At 40.1% G+C, this 24,924-nt stretch overlaps 1 protein-coding gene across 1 annotated transcript; it reads left to right on the forward strand.

Moving 5' to 3' along the window:
- The first annotated feature begins 891 nt into the window (after positions 1-891).
- SERTM1 (serine rich and transmembrane domain containing 1) lies at positions 892-24,724 on the forward strand. The gene is made up of 2 exons (XM_003826923.5): positions 892-1,085; positions 21,822-24,724. The coding sequence occupies exon 2, from the start codon at positions 21,995-21,997 to the stop codon at positions 22,316-22,318; it is 324 nt and encodes a 107-aa protein (XP_003826971.2). The 5' UTR covers positions 892-1,085; positions 21,822-21,994; the 3' UTR covers positions 22,319-24,724.
- The last annotated feature ends 200 nt before the right edge of the window (positions 24,725-24,924 follow it).

Consider the following 24,924-nt stretch of genomic DNA (forward strand, 5'->3'; position numbering starts at 1 on the left):
ATAGGTCTCACGGTGAAGACAGCAGAACCAGATGGAGTAGGGGCTCAAGGAACAGGTAGCCACACCAACACTTCCCAGGAGTTCAGCCCTTTACAGGCCACAGAGCAACAGGATTGTTGAATGTCAGAGTGAAACAGACCGCAGACACCAAGTGATCGAAGTCTCTCATTTTCCAGTTGAAAAACAGGAATACAGAGAGAGAGTCTTCTGGTCAAGGTAGCAGCACTGACTGGTAACTGAAGTTGGTCGGATCAGTTAAAGCCTCCTTTTCCGGAGTTCTGTTACGATATATGACTCTCTACGCCAGTTCCCTAGTAGGGACTCATGACTGACTGTCTCCCTGGCAATGACAGAAACTCCAATCCTATTCGACTCTTTTAATGATTTGGTATAGGATTCAGAGGGGCACGTGGCGAAGGCTGAGCAAGGGCTGTCTGTGGTTAAGCTCATCACAGGATGAGGCCATGCCCCACGCAACTCAGTCAGAGCTGGGCTTGCGATGATGCACCCAGAGTAGTTGTTTTGGGTGGGGGCTGCGAGGAACTCATAAAAGATGTAAGAGGAGGAGAAAGTTGGCAAGAAGTGGATGCTTTCATCTGCAGAGAAAGGCCCCTGAGCCCTAAAAAAACTGCCCTCCTCCCCACTCCCCCCCTCCCCCCCCACACACAAAAAAGTTCACCCACTACACCTGCCTTCCCCAGATGGGCTCCCTGCGCAACGCCTCCTCGTCCTCCGAGATTTTCCAATGGTGGCGCAAGCTCCTCCCTCGCCCGAGCTGGGCGCCGTCCTAGAGCCAAGCGCCCGCTAGAGCCGAGACTAGGGGGCGGCGAGGAGTGGGACCCGCTCGCGGCCATTGGTTGTGCGGCCAGGAGGGGCGGAGGGACGACGCGCGGGCTGTGCGGGGCCGGCAGCCCGGATCCACTCCCGCTGCGCCTGCTGTCCGCCGTGCGCCCAGACTGCGCGCCGCGCCGCTGCGCCCAACATACCCGAGGACGGCTTCGCGGGCGCGTATCGTCCAGATCGGAGCACCGCCCCACCGCTAGCGCAGGAGACCTGCCGGGGAAGTCGCGTGTCCTGACCTGCAGGTCAGTGAGGGAAACTTGCAGGGTCCCGAGCTCTGGGGGTGAACTTGCCCTACGCGGAGAGCGCCCCACTCCTTGCCTGGGGCGGCCTCGGGTCCTGGAGGCGAGCCGCCTCCCAGACTCTCCCCCGAGATCTGGGCTCCCGGAGATCTGGCTCCTTTCTGAGAAACACCCCCAAATCTATCCCTTTTGAGGTGTCCTTACTGTCCCGAGAAGCAATCGCAGCCCGGCTCTCCGAGTCTCGGGGTGACTCCACGGGCTGCAGGAGGAGCCGCGAGGGGCCCTGAGTGCAATGTCCTTGGCCCCGTGTTGACCTGCCTCGGTCCCAGACACTGGGAACCGGGAAGGTCTACCCTCCCTCTGCAAGGTGGATTCCTCTATGCAAGTGTAGACAGTTCTACACTTTGCAGAGTGTGTCTAGGTGCATTCTGTTTGCTTTTGCCTTTGTGGTGTGTGGAGGGTCATTCTTGGGTTTGTTTTGCTCCTGTCTGATTTTCTAGGGTCATTTGCGTCCCTTCTCGGGAACGGGGACTCGCCATGCGCACACTGACAGCTGGCTTTGCACCTGCTAAGGCGCTGGAGAGTCTTTTCGCCCGTCTTAGGGTGGCCCTAAATCCGGGGAAGTTTTATGTGGCGCTGAACACTTGCGTTTCCCAGGGGTGTTTTCCCTAGCTCCCGGAAACCCAGTAGGTAACTGCGCCAGCGACCCTTCCCCTCTTCCCGGGTCTGATGAGACACTGGAATCCTGCCTTTCCCTGTCGAGGTGTGCGAATGATGGGCAAATTGCTTCAGTTCTGATTTAGGAAAGGGATATGTAATGTGCCCTCCTCCAGGGAGCAGAGGGATTCATTCACAGAAATATCTTGTTGAGGACCAGGATTGGGGCTATGCCTGCCCGCTTTCCTCCACCAGATGCCCGGGCTCCATCGGACTTGGGTTTGATCTCAGACTCTAGAGATGGGGTCTGTTTGTTAGTGTCCTTCATTTCCTCTCCCTGTTATTTTTTCTTCGGAAAATGTTCTGTTAAAGTAAGTACTTCAGTGGTTCTTTGTGGTAAATGATGGGCTCCGATGTCTAGAGGACGTCTCAAAGCCATCGCATTTGGTACGGTCTGCACTACAGGTGCAAAGGGCGGGGAAACTGACAGCGTTACTGTCCTGGGGCGGACCCGCGGGACTACTCCCTAAGACGTTTCTCCTAGGTGCCTTCTCCTAGGTGCTTCCAGGATTCATTGTTCAGACAACAGCCTGTCAACAGGAAAAGAGGCACAAGTGACAGTCTTTTCTTAAAAGGTTTGTCTCTTAATGCAGTCTTGCGGAGCCCCATGCACCCTCTGAAAAAAACAATATTTAATTTGCTGAATTATACAACTAGTCTGGGTGTCTCCGCTTATTTGTGATCATGCCCATAGAGGTTCTTAAATATCTTTTTGTAACTAAATTCTCTTCATTTTACTAAGTAGAGTAGTGTCTTTTCCCCCGCCACCACCACACTCAGAACACCGTTTTTAGTTGATCTGTAAAGCAAATTGCCTTTTGGAGGGCTTGTGAGTGAGGCTGCCTGGTCTCAGAGCCTCCCTCAGCCCATGCCCTAGTCACCTTTAAATGCTGGACATCGTAGGGCCGCCGAAGCCTCTGCCAACCTCAGAAGTAATCTGGAAATATTGAGATCCAGCACGTGGGTGGGATATTCCATTTTTGTGTTTTGGCTTTGAGGGGCTTATTATTTTTGATTCCTCTATATAAGGCAAAGTGCTTTGAAGAGCTGAACGCACACATTTATTGTTCTCATTAAAGAAACCTGTTGTAAGGTAAGATCGAGTCCATTCTCCCTTGCTGTTAGTTCGTTCAGTTCAACAGATTTTACTAGATGTCTACGATTTGGACAAGCACATCAGGGGTTAAGATATAAATAACTGTGTGATTGCATGTGGCATCAAATCCACGAGAGAGTTTATTTGCAGGTTTCCTGGGTTTCTTTTTCTTTTTTCTTGTTCTTTTTTAGTGAGGGCAGATGAAGAATGACAGAGCTGATTTGTAAGAATGACCAACCATACTAACCTTTAAGCAAACTTGGAGTTTACATTCATTATAAAAAAGAAAGACTAACTCATCACAGGCAAAATTCTGATTCAGCCTCTATACTAGATAAAGTCTGAGCTCATTTGATGATCGTTCTTCTCTGGCTTACTCTTCTCCCTATACTTATATTACAACATTTTTTGGGGGTCCTTTTTTTGTTTAAAGTTTGTACAGTTTGTACGAGCATTTTTATACTTAGTTATAATGAAGAAGTGAAAAATAAAATTATGGCTGAATTTTTGTGTTTTGTTCATCTGAGTTTTTAAAGTAGTAATTTAAGAATCTGAAAAAATACATTTCTGAATGGCCCTGGATGCCAGGCACTGTGTAGGTCCCACTTGCCTGGCTCGTGGTACCCATAAGCCATTCAGTAAATATTTGTTAAATGAAACTAAAAGCCAAAAAGTAGTGCCACAGAAGAATGTTGTTTTCTTCAAATATCTACTTGTGGAGGCTATTATATTATATTAGTATATTAATACAAAGTATTATAGACCTAATTTTTATAGATTTCATGATTGTTTATAATGAGAGCTAAAAATAATAATAATAAAGCCTTTAAATTAGTTAATGGAGTAGGGAACCCAACAAGGAAGAAGTTCAAGCTTTAAGCCCACGAGTTGGCAGGATTCCTTTTAGCCAACATGTGTGCCTAGAGGATTCAAGCCAGAGGCTTAGATGAAGATGCCCTTGGTATGCATATGTGGCCCAACCTTTGATTTAGAATTCAGGAAGTCCATCTGTGCATTCACGGGCCATTTCAGGAGCTGGGCAACAGTCTACTGGGCCAAATTCTGTGGTCCCTTCTGTTCTGATTCTGATTTGTGGCAGATGTATCCCTAGGATACAACGTCTTCATGCTCAGTCTCATGACATAAAATGCGTCCTTTACGAGTTCCTTATGGATATAGGAAATAGTCATTATTTAGCCTTTACTAACTTTGGAAATTTTTTTGGAAAAAGAAAAAAAAGATAAAGATGTCTGAGCCGTCAAACAGCCGTACACACTTTAACATATCTCTAAGCATGAAGTAGCGTAATCCAGCCAAAACAGTGCCAATGACAAACCTCCACATTTCCATCAGAAATGGGGTACATCACTAATATTTTCTGAGTTCCTAACTTTTAAATTCCCATCTATTAAGCTATATTAAGACAGGAAATTAGTCAGTCTAGGTCTACAATTTGTACTTTGATTCTTGATGTTGATATTGTTAATCTGGAAGGGTTTGGAAAATGTGAGCCTCTAATAATTGTTAAAAGGGTCACTTAAGAAGGTAACAGACCTGAATCCAACTTCTGATGGGAAGCAGAAGGATAGGTGGCTATAAGAATCAGTTTCAAATTAAGAGAAACTGGAAGATGACTGAAACCACAGTTAAAACACTAACTAACTTCATTCAAGGAACATTCAACATATAGATTCACTTCCCAGGGCAGGCCAATATAGCAGCTTTCCTGGTTAACTTGCTAGGGTAGTCTGGTGCTGATTAGAAGTACCTGGTAATCTATCAGCTGTTGCCGGTTAAACTGGCTTGGTCCTTATTCACCTTCAATTTCCTTGTGACCAGGATTATATCAGAGGGATATACTATTCTCATTTCTTAAGCAGAACATTGACAACATCCTGTAAAATGCAATGCTACCTCCAAGTACATTTAACCCCTATTAGGAAGATTGACTTTCTGGCATCAGCCTGAGAGTCAAACTTTGAAAAAAAATGGTAGAAATGAACCATTTCAAAGGTTTAAGTATAGACAGTACAGAAAAAGAGGGGAGAAGGAGGAGCAGGAAGAGAAAAAACAAGTCCTGGGCTTAAAAACCAGCAGTATTTTCATGGCATATGCTATAATCAAATTTTATTTCTATTTCTTAATGAAAATACCTTTATTATTTTTTCTGATGACAATACACATTCCTTTTGTCAAAATATAGATACAGAAACGCACAAAATAGAATGTTAACATGCCCCCATAATACTACCCTCTAACAAAAACATATGTTAACAGCTTGGTATATAACCTCTTGTTTTGTTTTGTTGTTTTTGCATCTAAAATATATGTGTGTATAATAGTAGTAGCAGTAGTAGTTGTTGTTTTACAAAAAATGGAATCATAGTATACACTATCATGAAGGTTACTTTCTTGACTTAGTCATAGATGTTCAGCATCTTTTCATGTTAGAAAATACGGTCCTTTTTCACAGGGAGGGGAACAACACACACTGGGGCCTGTTGGGGTGGGTGGTGGGAGGGAGCATCAGGAAAAATTAGCTAATGCATGCTGAGCTTAATACTTACGTGATGGGATGATAGGTGCAACCAACCACCATGGCACATGTTTACTTATGTAACAAACCTACACGTCCTGCACATGTATCCTGGAACTTAAAATAAAATAAAATTTAAATATATATATATATAATATAGTCCTTTTTAATATAAGAGGCTCAAGAGACTCCACTGTGTGGCTCTTCTGTCATTTATTTAACTAATCTTTGACTCATGGACATTTTAGTAGCTTCAATGTTTAGCTACAGAATACATCTTTGTGCATGTGCTTTTAAACTTGTCTGATTTTTTTCTCCATTGGATAAATTCTTAAAATGTATCATTTACACTGTTATCCTATAATGCTACCTGGTTTGTGTGAAAAGAGAAGCATTCAAATAGTTCGTGCAACAAGCAGTAGACCTTCCTCACTGTGACCCATTCTTCCCTATGCCTGGCACATAATACTCTTTTCCTCAAAAGAATTTTATTAGCAGTTAACATTCATATAGAAAAGTACACAGATCATAAAGACATATCATAAGATACCATAAAGACATAATTTATGTGTTCAATTTGACACACCCATATAAATGGTGCCAGGCTCAAAAGAAAAATTTACTAATGCATGTTGAGCATCCCTAATCCAAAAATCCAAAGTCTGAAATGTCCCAAAATCTAAACTTTTTGAGCACTGGCATGATGCCACAGTGCACAGTACCCTTTTCATCAAAAGGCAGCACAGCAGGTTGAGACTGAAAGCCTGCTGTTTGTTGTTGGTGTTGTTGAACAGCCGATACAAGTATTCTTGAGATGCAACTGTACTGCTTAGTCAATTTTTTTGTTTGTTTGTTTGTTTTGTTTTGTTTTTGTTTGTTTTTGTTTTTTGTTTTTGAGATGGAGTCTTGCTCTGTCACCCAGGCTGGACAGTGCAGTGGCGCAATCTCGGCTCACTGCAACACCTGTCTCCTGCGTTCAAGCGATTCTCCTGTCTCAGCCTCCTGAGTAGCTGGAATCACAGGTGCCTGCCACCACACCTGGCTAATTTTTGTATCTTTAGTAGAGATGGGGTTTCACCATGCTGGCCAGGCTGGTCTTGAACTCCTGACTTCAAGTGGTCCACCCACCTCGGCCTCCCAAAGTGCTGGGATTACAGGTGTGACCCACTGCACCTGACCTGCTTAGTTACCCTTGAACACATTTTTTTCTGTGTATTAATGATGTCATATCTTTTAGTGTTAAGTATTTGTGTGCGAATAAGTGTAAGAAAATAATTCCTATGAGTAGCATATAAATTCAGTCAGGAATTATGGTGATACCAAATAACCACAAATTGTTCACACGGGTGGCTAAGATAGTGACACTTTTGCTTTCTGAGGGTTCAATGCACACAACTTTGTTTCATGCAAAAAAAAATATTAAACATATTGTATAAAATTACCTTCAGCCTATGTGTATAAGGTGTATATGAAACATAAATGAATTTTGTGTTTAGGCTTGAGTCCCATCCCCAAGATATCTCACGTATATTCAAATATTCCAAAATCCAAAAAAAAATTCAAAATCAGAAACACTGATTCCAGAGCATTTTGGATAAGGGATAAGGGATACTCAATCTGTACCCTCTGCCATTCTCCTCAAGGCAAAACTGTCGTTCTAACAACTACTCATGGGAAAGTCTTTGGTGAGCTTGGATGCTAGTCTCAGACCTTCAGAAAGACTCCTCGCCAACAAAATGGGTCTAGTTGAATGGAATGAGTTTCTAAGATCCTTCAGTCTGTTCAAGTGTCACCTTATTATCCCTGTTGGTTTTGGCCTTACATTTTTCCACTGAACTCCCTGCTTGGCACATATTTTGATTCATATGATGAAAAGCCTCTGGATTAAAAAAAATTAACTTCTTTTTTGTCTGCCTTCCTCTTGTTAGCCACTCAGCTCAGCTCTGAGTATAGAGTGGATTTAGGGTTGGAAAGAGGGTGCTAGGCCCTCAATTTGTGGTCTCTTTCACTAGCTGGAGTTCCTACTACATATCCTTTTTCAAAAACAAGTGACATATAAACAATGACCTTCAAACTTCACTTAACTTTTGGGGGTGTCATTTTCCTGATTGCTAAAGACTTGTAGCTCTCTGATTCTATGAAAATTTTTTTCTTTTGTTGTTATTGCTGCTTGTGTGGTTTTTAGTTTTCGATGGTTTTACTTTGTTGTTGTTGTTGTTTTGTTTGTTTGTTTCTGGTTTTGAGACGGAGTCTCGCTCTGTTGCCAGGCTGGAGTGCAGTGGTGCGATCTCTGCTCACTACAACCTCCGCCTCCTGGGTTCAAGCAATTCTGTTTTTTAATAGGGGAAAGTTAAGATTGAGAGGGACTATAAAGGAAAACAAAAGAATAAATCAGGTACCTAGTACCTGATATATATTTGCAGTTAGTTGTACGATGAATGAAAAAAGAGAATATTTGCTTCTCTTGTGCTCATCTGTTTTCACTCCTCTTATTATTTTCCTAAGAAGCTGAGGTTTTTGGATTAGTTCCCTGGCATAGTGCTGGTAAGGAGATTGCTGCTCACATCACCATGGCTATGATCTGCGTCAAGTACTACTCGAAGCACAGTCCATGCACCAGCGCCCATTTGAATTATTACTTATTCGTCATGAGATACAGAACTCATGCCAGAATATAAATCAAATAAGGTACTAGGCATACTTTTTAGTTTAACTATTTCCTTTCTTTCTTTTTCTTCTTTTGTAGCAAGACTTTCTTGATGAAGGAAGCACTGTATTTGTTGCAGTTTCCTCATCTCACAAGGACCTGTAACCAACATGCCACTGAGGGAGCCAGGTGGCTACTTTGAGTAGCCCAGATCTCCAAAGTAGCACTTTGTAGTCAAATTGAACATTTTATAAAAATGTAAACATTTTCTTTTTCTGTGCTGATTTGCTATTGAATTTTTCAAGCTGTTTTTGTTTCATTTTTGTTTGGTTTGGTTTAGCATTGAGATGGAGTAGCTAACAATCCTATGGTATGTGATATTCCTGAATGTAGTGACTTATAATAAGCTTCCCCTACAATGATCATGAAGTGGGGATTTTCCTTGACCCTTTTTATTTCCACAGATGAGCACAGTGTCATAGGTTGTGATGATAAAGGATTTGTGATTTTCAAAGGATGGAATTATCATGGAGTTTAAGAAATTATTTTAAAAATGCATGCTGGGTCATATTCAGCCAGAGCTTCATAGTCTCACTATGGTAAACTCTCTTGATTTTTATTGTGCCCTTCAGAATACATTTGTTACAACCCTCCAGCTTGTTCATAAGAATGTATTTCAGTATTTCCAGCACACTCCTCCATCCTTTCCTCAATTATCCTGGCGAACAGTTGACCAAATAAAATCTTAGCTTTCTTAGACATTGCTGAAAGACACAATTGGTTGATTTTTAAAAGTACGGGCAGAGTTTGCCCTGGAACCAGAAACTATTAATTTTATTGCCATAATTGAAACACTTCTAAAATTTAGAGAGCGTTCATCATCATTATTCTAAGCATCTTTGATGCTTACCCCCTTTGAGTAATCTTTATGATTTTACACAAGATCATTTATTCATTTGTTAAATAAACATTCTTTTGCCTGTAAAGACAGAATAAACATGAGCTATCTCTCCAAGAAGCTTCAAGTTTCTTTATTCCCTTATTCTTTCATTCGTGCAGCCATCTAACCAATGCTGATTGATCATCTTTATGCCACATTCTGTACTAGTCTGTGGATATAAGATAGGTGAATTGTTATTTCTTTATTCTAGGACTTCCCAGTTTGTTAAAGCAGATAGGTAAATAAATGTAGTAAGTATAATAAAATGTGAGAAATGCTAGTGTAGAAAGGTACAGAAAGTATGCTGAGAATGCAGAGGAGGGAGCCAGAAATTTGCATAGAGAAAGTAGGTAGAGATTTCTATTAGGTGAATAATAAGCAGATGAGACAGAGGATGGATGGCTTGAGTAGAGACCTGCAGTGAATAAATTGGATTTGGGTTCAAGTTAGGGAGAGGTATGTACACACGTAAGGATTGAACATAAGTATTTTTTTAACTGGAGAATTGAAAACAGCATGTTATGCCTGGAACGCGAATCTTAGGTACAATGGTAAAAACGAGACTGGAAAAGTAACCTGTGGCCAGATCATAAGGGACAGACCATATAAGAGAAGTCTTAGATTTCTCACTGTAGCTGGCAACTATACAAATTATAGATGCATTAGACTCATGCACATAATGATAATATTCTACCCCTTCCTGTACATTGTTAAGAAATATTTGTTCAATATATGATTGAATGCAGCAAATACTATAGTTTTTCTTTTTCTTCTTTCTTTCTTTCTTTATTTGTTGAGATGGAGTCTCACACTGTCGCCCAGGCTGGAGTGCAATGGCGTGATCTCTGCTCACTGCAATCTCTGCCTCCTGGGTTCAAATGATTCTCCTGCCTCAGCCTCCCAAGTAGCTAGTTTTTCTTAACCAAAAACAATACCACTGACCCTTGTACGATGAGGTTTTTTTTCCACTAGGAGTCATGAGTTAGTCTTAATATTCTTATTGCCTCTCACCGGTTCCCATTTGAAACCATTTGGCCTGTTTAAGTGACAGCTGGTCAGGATTATCCTTATACAGTAGCAGCTCATCATATTTGAGCTTGTTAAGGAACATGTCTTTGACACTACCAGTAGCTAAATCTCATGCCCTTAAACCTAACACTTCTATGAAATTAAAGCTAACCAAAACAGCCTTGAAAACCTTCTTTCTCACCAGTGCCAAAAGAGAGTTTTAATATATTACATACACAATTCATACAACTCTCAATTATTCATAATTTGACTTATTTATGGTCAAATTCTTACAGACCCATAATAAACTCAGCCATCAAAGTATAGTGAGACCTTATGTTAGTTAGTAGAAGGAGAATGATGCTACAGTAACAAATAAGCCCCAAATCTCAGTGGCTTAAAACAACAAAAGTTTATTAATGTTGACATAAGTGTCAATGGGGCCAGCAAGGGGTGAAGATACTCACTGTGGTCACTCAAGGATGCAGACTGATAGACATTGGCAGGTACTTACACCATTACACAATAACTGCAGCAGAGGGAAGGGGTGTGGCAAATCTCACACTAGGTCTTACATTTTCTATCCAGAAGGGACATGTCACCTTTCATACATTTCATTGGTCAAAATAAGTCATACAGTCACCCTAAATTCAGAGGGAGTGGGAACATGAAATCTTACGACAGGCCTACGAGAAGGGACATCAGAAATATTTCGTGAACAGCACTAGTGACTACAAGTCTCAAATACATTCCTCCTCAACCCACAGTCTCCCCAGAGAGAAGGAATGGAATGAACATACAATTTGGAGACGGAGAGATGTAGTTTGAATTCCAGCCCTGCCTCTAAGTGGTTGGGTGAGCTTGGACAAGCCTTTAAATTCTCTGAGCTTGCGGGGCGCAGTGGCTTACGCCTGTAATCCCAGCACTTTGGGAGGCTGAGGCAGACATATTTCCTGAGCTCAGGAGTTTGAGACCACCCTGGGCAACATGGTGAAACCCCGTCTCTACTAAAATACAAAAATTAGCCGGACGTGGTGGTGGGTGCCTCTACTCCCAGATACTGGGGAGGCTGAGGCATGAGAATCGCTTGAACCCAGGAGGCAGATGTTGCGGTGAGCTGAGATCGCACCACTGCACTCCAGCCTGGGCGACAGAGCGAGACTCTGTCAAAAAAAAAAAAATTCTCTGAGCTTTAATTTTCTCATTTGCTAAAAAAGATGATGGGAGATAATACTAACTGACTTAATGAGTTGTGGTGATTAAAGAAAACACACATACATATACAGACACACATCCAAAATTGGTACATGCTTTTATTTGATAAATACTAGCAGCCATCATTTATCTTACTCTGGTTCTTTTTTCTCAAACTGATTTGTCTGCACATTCTTTCTCCTCCACAAGCATCCTGGGTTTGCCTTCCTCTGCCAATCATGCTCTGAAGACAGACTGCTACTCCTCAATGACTTGGGGATGCCCTCACTACCTCTTTCCTCTCTCCTGTACCTCTCATCACTCTTCTGCCGTGATGTGTCCCTGCATCCCAGCTGAAACCATTGAAACGAAAGAGAACTGATACTAAATGTAAGAATAGTGAATAATGGGTGAAAGTGTAGGCTATTTCTACAAATGAATTAAAAATGCAGAGCTCACATCATCTAAAAGTAAGGTGAAGAGCTCAGCCTTGATAAAGGACTGTCAAAGTCAGTTAAATCTTGTACTAAAGATTATCCATAATTTCCTTGAGTGAAAACGTATTTATTTATATTTTTAAAAGAATGTGTAACTATCTTCTATAGGTCACTACTTTGGCAGTCTGTTTTCCACAAATAATTCCTAATTATTTTTCAGTTTCACCTTCTTACATTTTCAAATTGAAATACGCTCTGGGAGAATTTGAGCCTACACTTGTCTATTGCTTCCATATTGTCTTTGACAGACTCTGGTCTTGAATCGTTATCTAAAATGACAACAGGCTGCTGAAGACTTGATTTCCACCCACACTTGATAGCCTGCCATATCATTTTGTTCCATGTTATGAGGAACATGTAGACATTTTCTTTATTAACCAGACTTTTGAGTTCGCTGTGCCGCCTGTGAGAGAAACAGAGAGCATTGGCAGGCTCGGCCGCTGTGTTCACACTGAGGATTAGCAGGACCACGGGAAACCCACATGGGAAGGTGCTTTCCTAATGAAGGACATAACGTCCTCTTTCTGTTTTCTCCCTTCCCAGGTGTCCTTGGAAATCCAGGTAGATGAGTAATTTTGCAGCCATGAGAGAGCACTTAGTCTCCTTGTATAGATCGTGTTTTATGTAACCTCTGTCTAATATCAGATTCATCTGGCACTGACAATTTCAGGTCCCTACCTGTATCCTCAGTCATATGATTGGTGATGACTGGGGAAAAGCACTATTCATATCAATGTTTCCTATTTTTTAAAATTGCAGCTGCATTTTGCCATGACTAGCTTCAATTTCTGAACTGTTCATTGGCCCCTATGACAAAAGACTCTGCCCTGGACTGTAAGTGAGTTCATGGGATGAAGTTTAGACTCTTGCTACACTAGAGAACTCACCCAAACCAAGGTGATTAAGGAGGTGGTTGCTAGTTATAAGAGTTGTAAGGAGTGTGAGCTTTTTTATCTGTGGAACTTGCTACTTGCAGCCTCTTTCACTTAGCTGCCCAAGTGAAGTCTCTGCTTCTGTTTAGTTTATCTGCTGCTTCTGTTTCCTGAAGTCCCTACTTTGAACCTGGACCACGCTGGCTCTTGTGGGTTCTCCCTGATCTTCTCACAGATCACCTACTCATTGGTCCTCATTAGAAAACTGCTAGTCCCAAGCTTTGACTGGGTGTTTAAACTGCAGGAGAGATATCCTTGGCTGCCTCTGAAGATGACTGATGATGTAAGATGCACATAACAGGATTACTTGCTCCTGGAGGCCCAGATGAGATTCAGTCCAGTGGGTGGTGGCAGGAGTAGAATTGTGAATAAGGCTTACTAGTGAGTCACCATTCTTGGTCTTCAGGCAGCCTCTCCCACCACCACAGGCACAGTTTCCTGGTCATATTCAGCTCCCTCTAGTTCATCCTCTGATGCTTCACTGCAAGTGTTTGTGGCTTACTGGGCATCATGAGCTGATGGTAGCAGCAAGTAGTTGAGCTTTTCTAATGCCCACAGAAGAATCTGGCTTCTATCATTGTATTTCCTTAGAAGCTTCTAACATTTTGGCTGACTTAGCGCATATTTTTCCAAGCATATTTTCTTAAGTTCCTTGGGACAAATTATTTTCTTCCTCAACTTGCACGTTGCAAATTTCTAAAACTGTTGAAAACTTGCAAGAATAATAACAATAAATACCTATATATCTGTCAACTAGATTAACCAGTTAACATTTTGACACACTTGTTTTATGTATGTATGCATGTATATGCGTATGTGTGTGTACTTTTTTTGCTATTTTGGCTGAACCACTTGAGGGTTAGTTGTTGATAATATGAAGCTTTATGGCTAGATACTTCAATATGCATTTCCTAAGAGCAAGAACATTCTCCTATGTTACAACTAGGAAATTTAATATTGGTATGATTATCTAATGTACAGTCTATATTCAAATTTCCCCAGTGGTCCTAATAATGTGCTTTATAACAAAGCTGGTTTTTTTAATTGATCCAAGATCCACCAAGGATCTTACATTGAGGATCCTTGTAAGGGAAGAAATCTTGAAGTCTGAATCCTACTTTTTTTCTCTGAGTATTCAGCTGACTACTAAACAATATAATATGGCCAAAACTGGATGTATCCAAAACTTAGCCTGCCTAAGCTGCCAATTAATAGGCATTATTCTTTTTAAATAGCCATTTTACTCTTGAAAGCATTATCATACTTTGACTGTCAGCCACAGAGGACTGGAAGAATGAGATAATTTATTTGGCAAAATTCATATGTATATGTTATGCCAAACACTTGGCTAATATCTGGATGAGATGGGCAATTTACAGACTATGTAATCAAGTAGGGTTCTATCTGTAGTTGTGTTATGAGAAACAATGGTTCATTAATTCAAGGAAATGTGAATTAAAAATGTCATTAAGTGAAAGACTCTGTTAGCTTGAATTCCTATTGGGATATGCAAGACACATAACATTTATGCATATTTGTGATGTTCTAATCCATTTTTAGGGAATAGGATATTATATAAAGCACCCTAGTTTAAACAAATACATGACTACGGTTGTCAATAGAGATAGATATAAATAGTGACCTGTGTAATTATTTTGCTAATGCTGAAATTTTTTTCAGACAAGTGGATCCAAAATCTACCAATGATCTTGCATTACATTAAGGGGAAAAGTATCTCCTTAATGGGGAATCTTTACTTTTTTTTTTTCCAAATTGTGCCTATACACATGATCTTATGGATAGATAATGGTTGTTATTCCTTGTTGTATTCTTATGTGCAAAAATAGAGAACTTGATACATTGGTTAGTTTACATTGCTCTCTTTCTATGCATCAAGCTTCAACTATCAAGATATTCTAAGTGGCAAAGAAGTTTGGGGTCTGTGTTATAGAGTGAATAAAATATTTACTGCACATCCATTCTTATAAATTAAAAATACACACACACACATGCACACAACAACAACAACAACGTAATAAGACATTTACAGGAACAGAGACCAACAAAAAGGTTCTCATTAAACTCGGTAGCCTGGATGCCTGTGAGAGATGGAGTTTCAAGTTCTTCCCTGCTCTCTTAGGACAGTTTTAGAGGCCCACAAAGGCCCCTGAGACCTGAGGATACCTAGTAGTTTACATGCAAAGGATTAAAAACAAACAAAAAAAAGCTCTGGCTGACTTATTCCCAGGGATTTGTGACAATCACAAATTTATTTTACAAGCACAAAATCTTTCCAAATATCACTCTCTATATGGAGACTGTTATGAACATTTTCTGGTTGGACAAAAAATATATATTGGATACAAATTATTTTACTATAGAGACAAAATGAGACACAAAAGAAAAGGAACAGGCACCATTCCATTGTCCTAGCACGGCATGGTTTTATGAGAATTCTATTTTATTTCATGTATTTTTTTTTTTTAGACAGGGTCTCACTCTGTCACCCTGGCTGGAATGCAGTGGCACGATCATGGCTCACTGTAGACTTGACCTCCCAGGCTCAAGCAATGCTCCCACCTCAGCCTCCAAGTAACTGAGACTACAGGCACACGCCATCATGCCTGCATAATTTTTGTATTTTTTGTAGAGATAGGTTTTCTTCATGTTGCCCAGGCTGGTCTTGAACTCCTGGGCTCAAGCGATCCTCCTGCCTCAGCCTCCCAAAGTGCTGGGATTACAGGCATAAGTCACCATGCCCAGCCTGAGAATTTTCTGAAAGGTTGTCTAGTTTTGCTAAAAATAAGCAAGACTTTTTACTTTACTAATGCCATGATTTAACCAATTTTAGCTGCTCTGAGATTAAAAGATGTTTTTCTTAATATACTTCTAAAATATTGGAAATGATCAGAGCAGGATGGGGGGAAAGAATTGATCCCAAAAGCTCTCATTTAAAATGCTGTGACATCTTGAAAAGCCAATCTTTTTTTACCTTCTTTCTTCCCATTGATTCATTATGATCTTGCTTATGATCTTCAAGTCATTATTTCTCTGGCTGTTGGCTTTTTCTGTCAATCAAGTGTATAGCCAATGACCTTTTCTCCTGCTCTCTAAAGGTGGCTTTCATCATTCTGCTGCTTCTTAACCAGTTAGTGTTTTCTTCAACCCACAGGTTACTCCTTTTCTTGTTTTGATTTAGGCCAATTATGTTAGCCAAGATGGGTCCAGTCTCCCTGAAGTGCAGGAATTCTACTCCTTGGTCTTTTGTAAACACCATAAAAGAATCATGAAAATGCTATGCCTGGACCTGGTTTTGTACTTGACCGTTTTATCTAGAAAATTACCCATTTAGCTATACATTTTATTCTAAGAGAGTATCTTTTTAAATAGTTATTCTTGCTAAGGCAGTGATTTGGATATAAAATCCTCCCATGGATGTAAACATACTAAAAAATTTATTAAGAATAATAGTTACATCCAGGCGTGGTGGCTCATGCCTGTAATCCCAGCAGTTTGGGAAGCTGAGATGGGCAGATCACCTGAGGTCAGGAGTTCGAGACTAGCCTGGCCAACATGACGAAACCCCATCTCTACTAAAATACAAAAATTAGCGGGGCATGGTGGCAGGTGCCTGTAATCCCCGCTACTAGGGAGGCTGAGGCGGGAGCATCGCTTAAACCCGGGAGGCAGAGGTTGCAGTGAGCCGAGATCATGCCACTGCACTCCAGCCTGGGAGACAGAGTGAGACTCTGTCTCAAAATAATAATAATAATAATAATAATAATAATAATAATAATAATAATAGTTTTTTTCCCCCAGAAAAACAAAGCTAAATTAATGCAAGGGACTTATACCTATAATTACTTTTGAGACTGTATGAGGTAGATGGTCAAAACAGTTAAGTTCATATCCTTTTTTGAAAGATTCTCCTGTGGTTTTTTTTTTAGCTTCCCTCAATCAACTCTGTTTTATATATCAAGAAAGATATATTGTGAATATTCTGAGAATTATACATTACGTAGATAACTAATTTTTAAAGAATTAGTGCAAAATAAGTTCTCTAAAGTAAAAATATTCTGAGTATAATTTATATTTATTTTTATTTTTGCTGAGGAAATATTTTACAAAGCCTAAGAGTAATCCAGGTAGACAAAAACCATCACTAAGGGAGAGATGGAGAGACTGGGCCGAACCCAAAGCAACCTAATGGCCTGCGCTGGAATTGATTCTTAAAATAAAGCACTGATACCAAGCTATTAATTTGTCATTTCTATAATTTTTATCCACCAAAGTACTATGGAAAAACTCTGAGTGTATTTTCTGATCATTCATTTAGATTAAAAAGTAAATTTAAAAGATTGTTCGTTTTTATCTTTTGTCTCACATCACCCAATGGACGATTCAGAATCTCCATCTCCCCACCTTTCTTCGCATAACATGGCCCTCTAATTCAATGTTCTCAATGTGCGATAGCAGATAGATGCAGTTTATTTCCTTAACGTGGCTTTGGTTTTTATCATGCCAATTGAAGGACTCATAATGAGAGTTCACACAAAACTCTACTCTCCCAAAGCATTGTACTGATAAGTAAAGGCGGTTCTCAAATAGGCAACTCTATGGATGGCTGAGTCAGCTTTGAGTAAGGGTAGCACGTAAGATAGTAAACTTTATTTCTATTACTGCAAGGCCCAGGGGTAAATGTTTGCCTTTGAATGCAAGTGAAGATTTACATTTAGAGAAGGGTGGTGGGAAGTGTGTATTGTCAGCAGTAATCTTCTCTCAGCTAGCATGACCTAAAAGGCCACTAAGGAGACAGAAAGCATTAAAAGAGAAGATAATCATGCAAAGGGTAAAGGAATGGCTGCAAGGTCTTATATAAAACATGTATTTTCTAAATAGAATGAAAAACAGCTTTGCTCAGATATGATAAGTTCCCTTCTGGATTCTGGAAATATTCATTTTTAGGTGTTCTACAGAGGAAAAGATCTAATACATCATCTAAAACCATTAATTCCATTCAACTATCAAATCTTCCTTTTGTGTACTGGAAAAAGCATTTTATTATGTTGTGTTAATACTTTGTGGCCACTTTCCTCATGGTTTTGAGAGGATCACCTTTTGGAGTATGACAGCAGAACCTGATAATGATGGAACATTGATATGGCATCTAACAGCCAGGCCACTCTTTAAATATAAAGTCCGCAAGGGAACAAAGCAGCTTGTCCCAGTTTTCCACAACAACAACAAAAACCTTTCAAATAGTCATTATTCACATAGAAATGTATTTGAATAAAGGTCATGAAATTTAAAATTGCTGTGCCATATTTGAGGCTGACTGGTAGCCTGAGTTTTACAAACTATTGTGTCGCAGAAGTCAAGGATGTGGCGCAGGCTGGGCCCATGCACTGACTGCCATGGGTCCTGCAATGCTTATGTGAGAGCACTCAGAGATGAGAGCTGGTCAACTCTTCTTCATTTATGGAGAATGAAGGTACGTGCTAGAGAGTATGCTTTTCTTCTTCCCAAACATTATAGTCCTCATAATCCTTCCGTGGGAAGGAAGTCCTTTAAAAGGGGTCCCAGGGCTGTGGTGCTAAATGACTGGGAACCAGAGACCCCAGGTGTGCGCTGTCTTACATTGTCTCTCTGTTTCCCCACCCCACTGGGCACATGGTGAGAGACTGCACATCCCTCCTTCCTCACTTCACTAGGGGACTGCTTTTTTGTAGATTTCTTCCCAGCCCGGGCTTTTATTCCAAGAGACAAAGTGAAAGCTGGTTGACCATGAGCTAAAATATTTCCACAGGTCTTCCTTTATAATGTTGTGATCCAACTGTCTCATTTTCCTTTCTCAAAAATCACCTTCTGAGGACAGTGATTCTGAGCGGAAAAAAAGCATCAAAATCCCCATGTGGCTTTAGGTGTCACCTGAAATGAGAGTCTGCTGGCGCTGCCCCGAGACAGGTCAAGGCTATGCATTTAAGATGAAGTCTCTTTCTTCTTTTCCTCAAACCTTATCTGTTTGGGAGCAACAGCCCAAGAAGCATCATCTTGAAACACACTCATTTGATTTCATTTCCGCAGTGCAACCTCCAGCCTGTTTCCACACTGTCACAATGCCTAAACACATACAGGCTGGGTCACCCTAAGCATTATACAGCTACTGTTAAATAAAACCAGAGAGAAAGAAGATATTCCAGTTTTTAAAACTTCAATAAGGAAACAAGAATTAACATCCAAATTAAAATTCTTTCTAACAGTGCACATACTCTGTTGTTTCAGAGTATGAAATGAAATTTGTGTAGCTGTGATTTTAAATTAAGAAGTACCCCGGAAATGGTATTAAATCAATAATATTTGGGGGGAATACTTAAGGAAGAAGATATTTAGTTGTGAAATGTCAAATAAGGACACAAGGTTTCATTTCCTTGTTTTCTCCCGTTCTTCCAAGGCCACTTAAAAGATCAGATGCTTTGACCAAACCTTCTGAGCCTCATTTCCTATAAACTCTCCTGTCAACAGTTGAGGCTCATGGTGGGGTTTTGGTCTGAAAGAAGGCAATCTTCTGGAAGTAAAAACCTACTCTTAGAATATTTACCCTGTAAAATGATATTAACAAGAGGTCTGGTAGCCAGCTGTAAGCTTTACCAACTGAATTGCTGATACCAGAGTGACATTGCCTGTGCCTCCAGCCCCATCCCTAGAAAATGATGCAGACTTGGGTAGCAGAGAAGGTAGCTTTAGAAAAATCAGCCAACTTCAGCTACACCTGTCAAAACTGTAGGACTAAGAGAGACCTTGAAAGTTCCTCTAGACTTTCTAGAAGGAACTCTCTATCTACTGGTACTTTACTTGGGATGGCCTTTTATGATTTTCTAAGTATGATTATGGAAAATGTTATCACATCTTAACTCAAGACCTCCTGGAGAAGTAGGAAAGGTAGGCATCACTGTTGTGCAAATGAGAAAAATAAAAGATCGGGACTAAACTGTGGGCTTGCCCAAAGTAAGTGGCAGATAGGAACTAATTATCCAAAGCATAATTTTTCTCTTCCTACCACAGTTGAGAAAACCAAGAACACAGTTCAGGCATGGATTCTAGTCACTTTTCTGTCACTGTCTAGCTATGTACCCTGAGTAAATCGCGATGTCTTTGCATGTCAGTTTTCTCATCTCCAAAATGGGAATAATTCCTGCTTTACCTGCCCTGCAAAGTAGTCATGAGGAACACACAAGATGCATAGTCTTTGCCTTATCTGCCCATGCAGAAAAGAAATTATGTTTACATTTGATCCTTCCCACCAAAACCTTAGAGAAATTGAGACCAGATGTTATAGGGGGTGAGGGTGGGGAGAAGCCAAAAGCCCTTGCTTGTCTTCTAATTAGACATGTGACTTTTGTCAAATCAATTAGCTTCTTTATTTCTCTATTTCCTCTGCTACACTTAGGAGGTTGTACTTGAACATTTTAAATAGTTTTTCCCATCCAATCTGTGAGGCTTCTATCCTAGTTTTCTTTTCTATGCTACCTCTGCGACTCTTTGCTATATTCCCCAAAGATGAACGGCTGGAACATTTATGTGCTATAAAAAAGCTAGGTATTGCCAAAACAGTGTAACACATTTGCAGTCCCACTGCGATTCTTCTTCTTCTTCTTTTTTTTTTTTTTTTTTTTCCTTAAGGTTGGTTAGGAACCCGTAGCAGCCTAATGGAATTAAAATCACCAGGCAATGCAAAATGAGGAGTAGGAGTCAAATTATTTTAGGAACTACTAAGACACCATCCCTAGCCTACTCAAGAACTCACTAGGACTCATTAGACTGCCTGTCACCCAACAGGGACAGCCCTCTCTGAAGTGTCCCCACCTTAACAAGGATCATTAGTGCTGTTCAGCTCCAGCCACAGTGGCAAATGTCAACCCCTCCAAGAATCAGCTGCTTAATTAGATTTGGAGAACAGAAGGAAAAGGCAAGTTCTCCAGGTAAAATGCAGGGCAGAGTTTAGGAAGAGAAAGCTAGAGGCAGAGTGAGTGTTTTCCTGTTAGTTTTGCACCACAATGGAAGCAAGATTTAGAAATGTACAGCAAAATTATCTAGAGCCATACAGAGCTAGGAAGAGCATCTTTTCTGGACTAGAAGAAAGACTTATCTATCACGAGGGATCCTCTTGTCTCACAACCTGAACACAGTGAAGAGCTTTTCTTTGCACCTGGCTAAGAAGAAATGGTCCCCCCTCCACACTCCTTAAAACACAATACCCTACACCCACCCATCCACCAAGTCCCATTATCTCCCACCACACACTAAAGTCATTTTTTTCTCCAATGCTTTACAGTTCAGCATACTTCCATGTCTATTATGTTGGTCAGTGCATAACACCGTGGGAAGATGAAGCAGGTGTTGGACCATTTTACAAATAAGAAAAGTGATGCTCAGAAAACGTAGGTAATTTGCCCAGTTTCCCAAAGATAATGGAGAACTCAGACCTCAAACCTAAGTCTCTTGACAGCCAACCTGATACTCTCTCTACCATTCGGAGAGAATCTAACCTTTGTTCTTCTTCTAAATGAATCTAAAGTTTTTAAATTAAATGCCTAAAGCATGTAAAACAAAGTACCTGGGTACATTTAAGGAAAAGAGTTACATAGAAATGGCACCTGATTTCAAGGAGGTAGAATTTTCATAAACAAATCAGCATCTTACAAACATTCGATAAAAAGCAAACTCACATGTGCAGTGATTTTCCAAAGTGTGCTAGAGGGATTTACTGGTCAGGAATTATGCTAATGAGCTGGTGAATGTATGGAATTAATTTTCTGGGGGAGGGAGGTTTGGAACTAACTTTCTGTGTTCTCATCTCAGAGTGTATACTTGGAGCATCTATTGAAATCACAGCAGATGGAGCACATCATAAATGTATTTTCCCTTTTATTTTATCTTCAGCTCCTTGTAGAAACATAGCACCTAGGGTACTGTAGACAGAAAATAAACGTTCATTTTTATATCATCATTTGTAATATAAAGACATAAACATGACCGATTCCTAGGGGAGTTATATCATCTTGTTTCCTCCATGCTGAGTTTTCTAACTAATCCTTACTGAAATAAAACCTAAAAATGGAATTTAAATGTGATTTTTCTGAAGAATGCACTGACTTGCTTTTTTTTTTTTCAGTCTCAATGCACATCTGATACCTGCTGCCTTTGAGAAACAAGTTTTGTTGTGCTGATTTAACAGCCTGTGAATTCTGCAAGCACGATCGTGAAAAAATGCCAATCTGTCCTGTGTAAGCCCTGTGTGAAGTTTTGACTTTAATCTACCAGATCACTCCTTCACCCTCCATAAAGATGTCTGAACCTGACACTTCCTCAGGATTTTCGGGAAGTGTGGAGAATGGAACTTTTCTTGAGCTGTTTCCCACATCCCTGTCCACGTCAGTGGACCCATCCTCAGGCCACCTGTCAAACGTCTACATCTATGTGTCCATATTCCTCAGCCTTTTAGCGTTTCTGCTTCTGCTTTTAATCATTGCCCTCCAGAGGCTCAAAAATATCATCTCCTCCAGTTCCTCCTACCCAGAGTATCCAAGCGACGCTGGAAGTTCTTTCACCAATTTGGAAGTCTGCAGCATTTCCTCTCAGAGGTCCACTTTTTCAAACCTTTCATCCTGAGGAAAATGGAAGAGTCCTTGAGTGTGGCAGCAGTTTTGACATCCCCTTACGGAAGTGTCCCATGAGGCATTGCCTCATGAAAGAAATGATCCTTTTGGTGTAGACCTGCTTCTCCTTCTCCTTTCTCTCTGATTTCTTTTCTGTTCATGATGCTTTTCATTTGGGGATGGAGACACCGATGTTGGTGGAAATGTGTGCAAACCCCAAGGTGCAGAATTTCACACAAATGGCTTGATGAATCTAGACTGGGCTTCTTCAGGTAGGTCAGTTCATTCTTTGTTGGACGCCGTAGACTCATCTGAGGTGGCCTCTCCGTGGATGCTGGACATGGACTCGCACTTCATTTCTTTTACAAAACCGTGAAATCAACTGAGCCTGCAGAAACTGGCAAAATCAAGTCTGACCTATGTAGAAGTTATTTTCCATATTTAAAAGATAAAGTGGAGACACCAAACTTAAAAAGGAAGAGAGTCAATTTAGATTTAATGTATGACATTTCTAAAACTGAGGGTAAATATATGCTAAATATTTTCTTTAACTTCACTTTAACAAGTAAAAATCACACTTACTGATGAATGTAAGTCATTTGGGAAAGTTTTGGAAGAGTTTACATTTTAATAGCAAGACAAACATGTATTATGATGGAGCTTGTGATGTATTTCTGCCTCCTGGAGTTTTATTTTGTTTTTCTGCTTATGTTTTAGTCATAATGCCACAAAGTTGTGGAATTTTTGTGATTAATTGCTGTTACTAGTACTAAGAGAAGCACCAGAAGAGATGCCAAGAAGTTTTTATATGAATAATTTCTATCAGTGAGAATTAAGCATATGGAAAATATTCATTTAGTTGTATTTTATACAGTAATAACTCTTAGCTGTCGTGTAAGTTCCTTTATTCGGTTTCATAGTCTTTATAATTTTAGTGCAGAATTATATTAAGCCTCCACGATGTCTGATATTTGTTCACTCACATTAGGTTGCAAAACTTAGAAACTAAATTGCAAATATATGTTATTATATATTCCACGAATGTTGCGTCTCTGATAATTAGTTGTTGTATGTTAACATAATACTCTACATTAGGATTTCAGGATGTGAGTTTGTATTAAAAATTGTAGGCACTCAAGTTGTGTAGCTGCTGGGAGCTTTAGGGATCCTAGGAGCTGCCGTGCTGCAGGCAGCAGAGTAGGTCTGAACTCGGCGGGCGGGTGGCAGGGGCTGTCTGTGAAATTAGGCACACATGTGAGCTCAGACATGGAATGTGGAGGAACTCAAGCTGCCCCTAAAAACAAAACAATCAAACTGCAGCTCCTTAAGAGTAAGAATTTTAATTTAATTTTGAAAATAAATGGCCCACAGGGTAAATACTGAACTTATTCAACCTACAGGAGGCCACTGCATCAACATGCCACGGTCTTCCCATGGCAACTGAATCATTCCTTGTTCAAAACATTTAATCATCTTAAGCAGTGGGGCTTCAACACACCGTTTGGTTAGATTGTGCAGTCAGCACTCTCCAGTGATTAGAATGGGGGAAAGAATCCACTATTTGTACAGGGTTTATCTTTATCATACTAAAATGCTGAGTGAGTGGAGGTCTGGGAATGAAAATCAGAAGTCTTCTTCTTCTTTTAATTCATAAGCCTCACTTAAATCAGACCACATTTAACTATTTATATATCAAAAACGTCCCCAAACACCATAAGACCAGCACAGAGTTGCTGCCCTAAAATGTATAATTAGTGAAAAATTTACCTCTGCTTCCATTTAAAGCATGGCAGTGGGTTGGGTGTCATTATGTAGTATAAAAACTGGACTAGATAAACTGCTATTTTAGAGCATTATTAGCATTCTCTGAATATATGTATATATACATATATATACACACACACATAAATATATATAAACTCACATACTCCCAATTAAAAGTCGTGTGAAAGCTACACAGGATTACAGAGGCATCTATATTATCACTTTTGCTCTTTGACTAATCCTATGCTGTTTTGGTTATAGAGAGAAACAAGGACATGGGTGAAGTGATTTTTTTTAAAATTAAAGGACAAATCTGCCACACAACAGAACAATCTGAGTATGATCTGTCCTCAGGGTATCTTTATATCCTTTCCTTGTGAAAGAGATATAAAGAATTCTGACAGCAAAACTACTTTAAAAATCAAATCAAATCAAATCCACAAGCACACTCCCATTCCTCCCCTGCCGCAATGGTTCTTGCTCTCAATGTTTAGTAGAGAAATTAAGAGCCACATTCAAAGATGGAAAATAAGATTTGTCATTAGAAGCTTGCCAAGGTAACAGATTGTACAACTTGAGATGAATTCATGTTGTTTAAGAAGTTCAGAAAGGTTGGAAGATGGGTTTATAAATAAAGAAGTGGAGTCCATTGAAAGCCTGGTTCTTTGATTCTTTTCCAGTGAGGTGATTTATAATCTCTTCTAGAGAAGAAGCTTTTCCTAGGAGTTTTAAGCATACACCACACACACACAGAGATGTATAGACATATATTTACATATAAATATATCACTCCTTTTCTGTACGTTCTGTCTGAAGCAGGGTCAGTAATGTGTGACCCAAATGTCAGCCTCTCCC

This window comes from Pan paniscus, chromosome 14 (assembly GCF_029289425.2).
Source record: "Pan paniscus chromosome 14, NHGRI_mPanPan1-v2.0_pri, whole genome shotgun sequence".
Taxonomy (NCBI): Eukaryota; Metazoa; Chordata; class Mammalia; order Primates; family Hominidae; genus Pan; species Pan paniscus.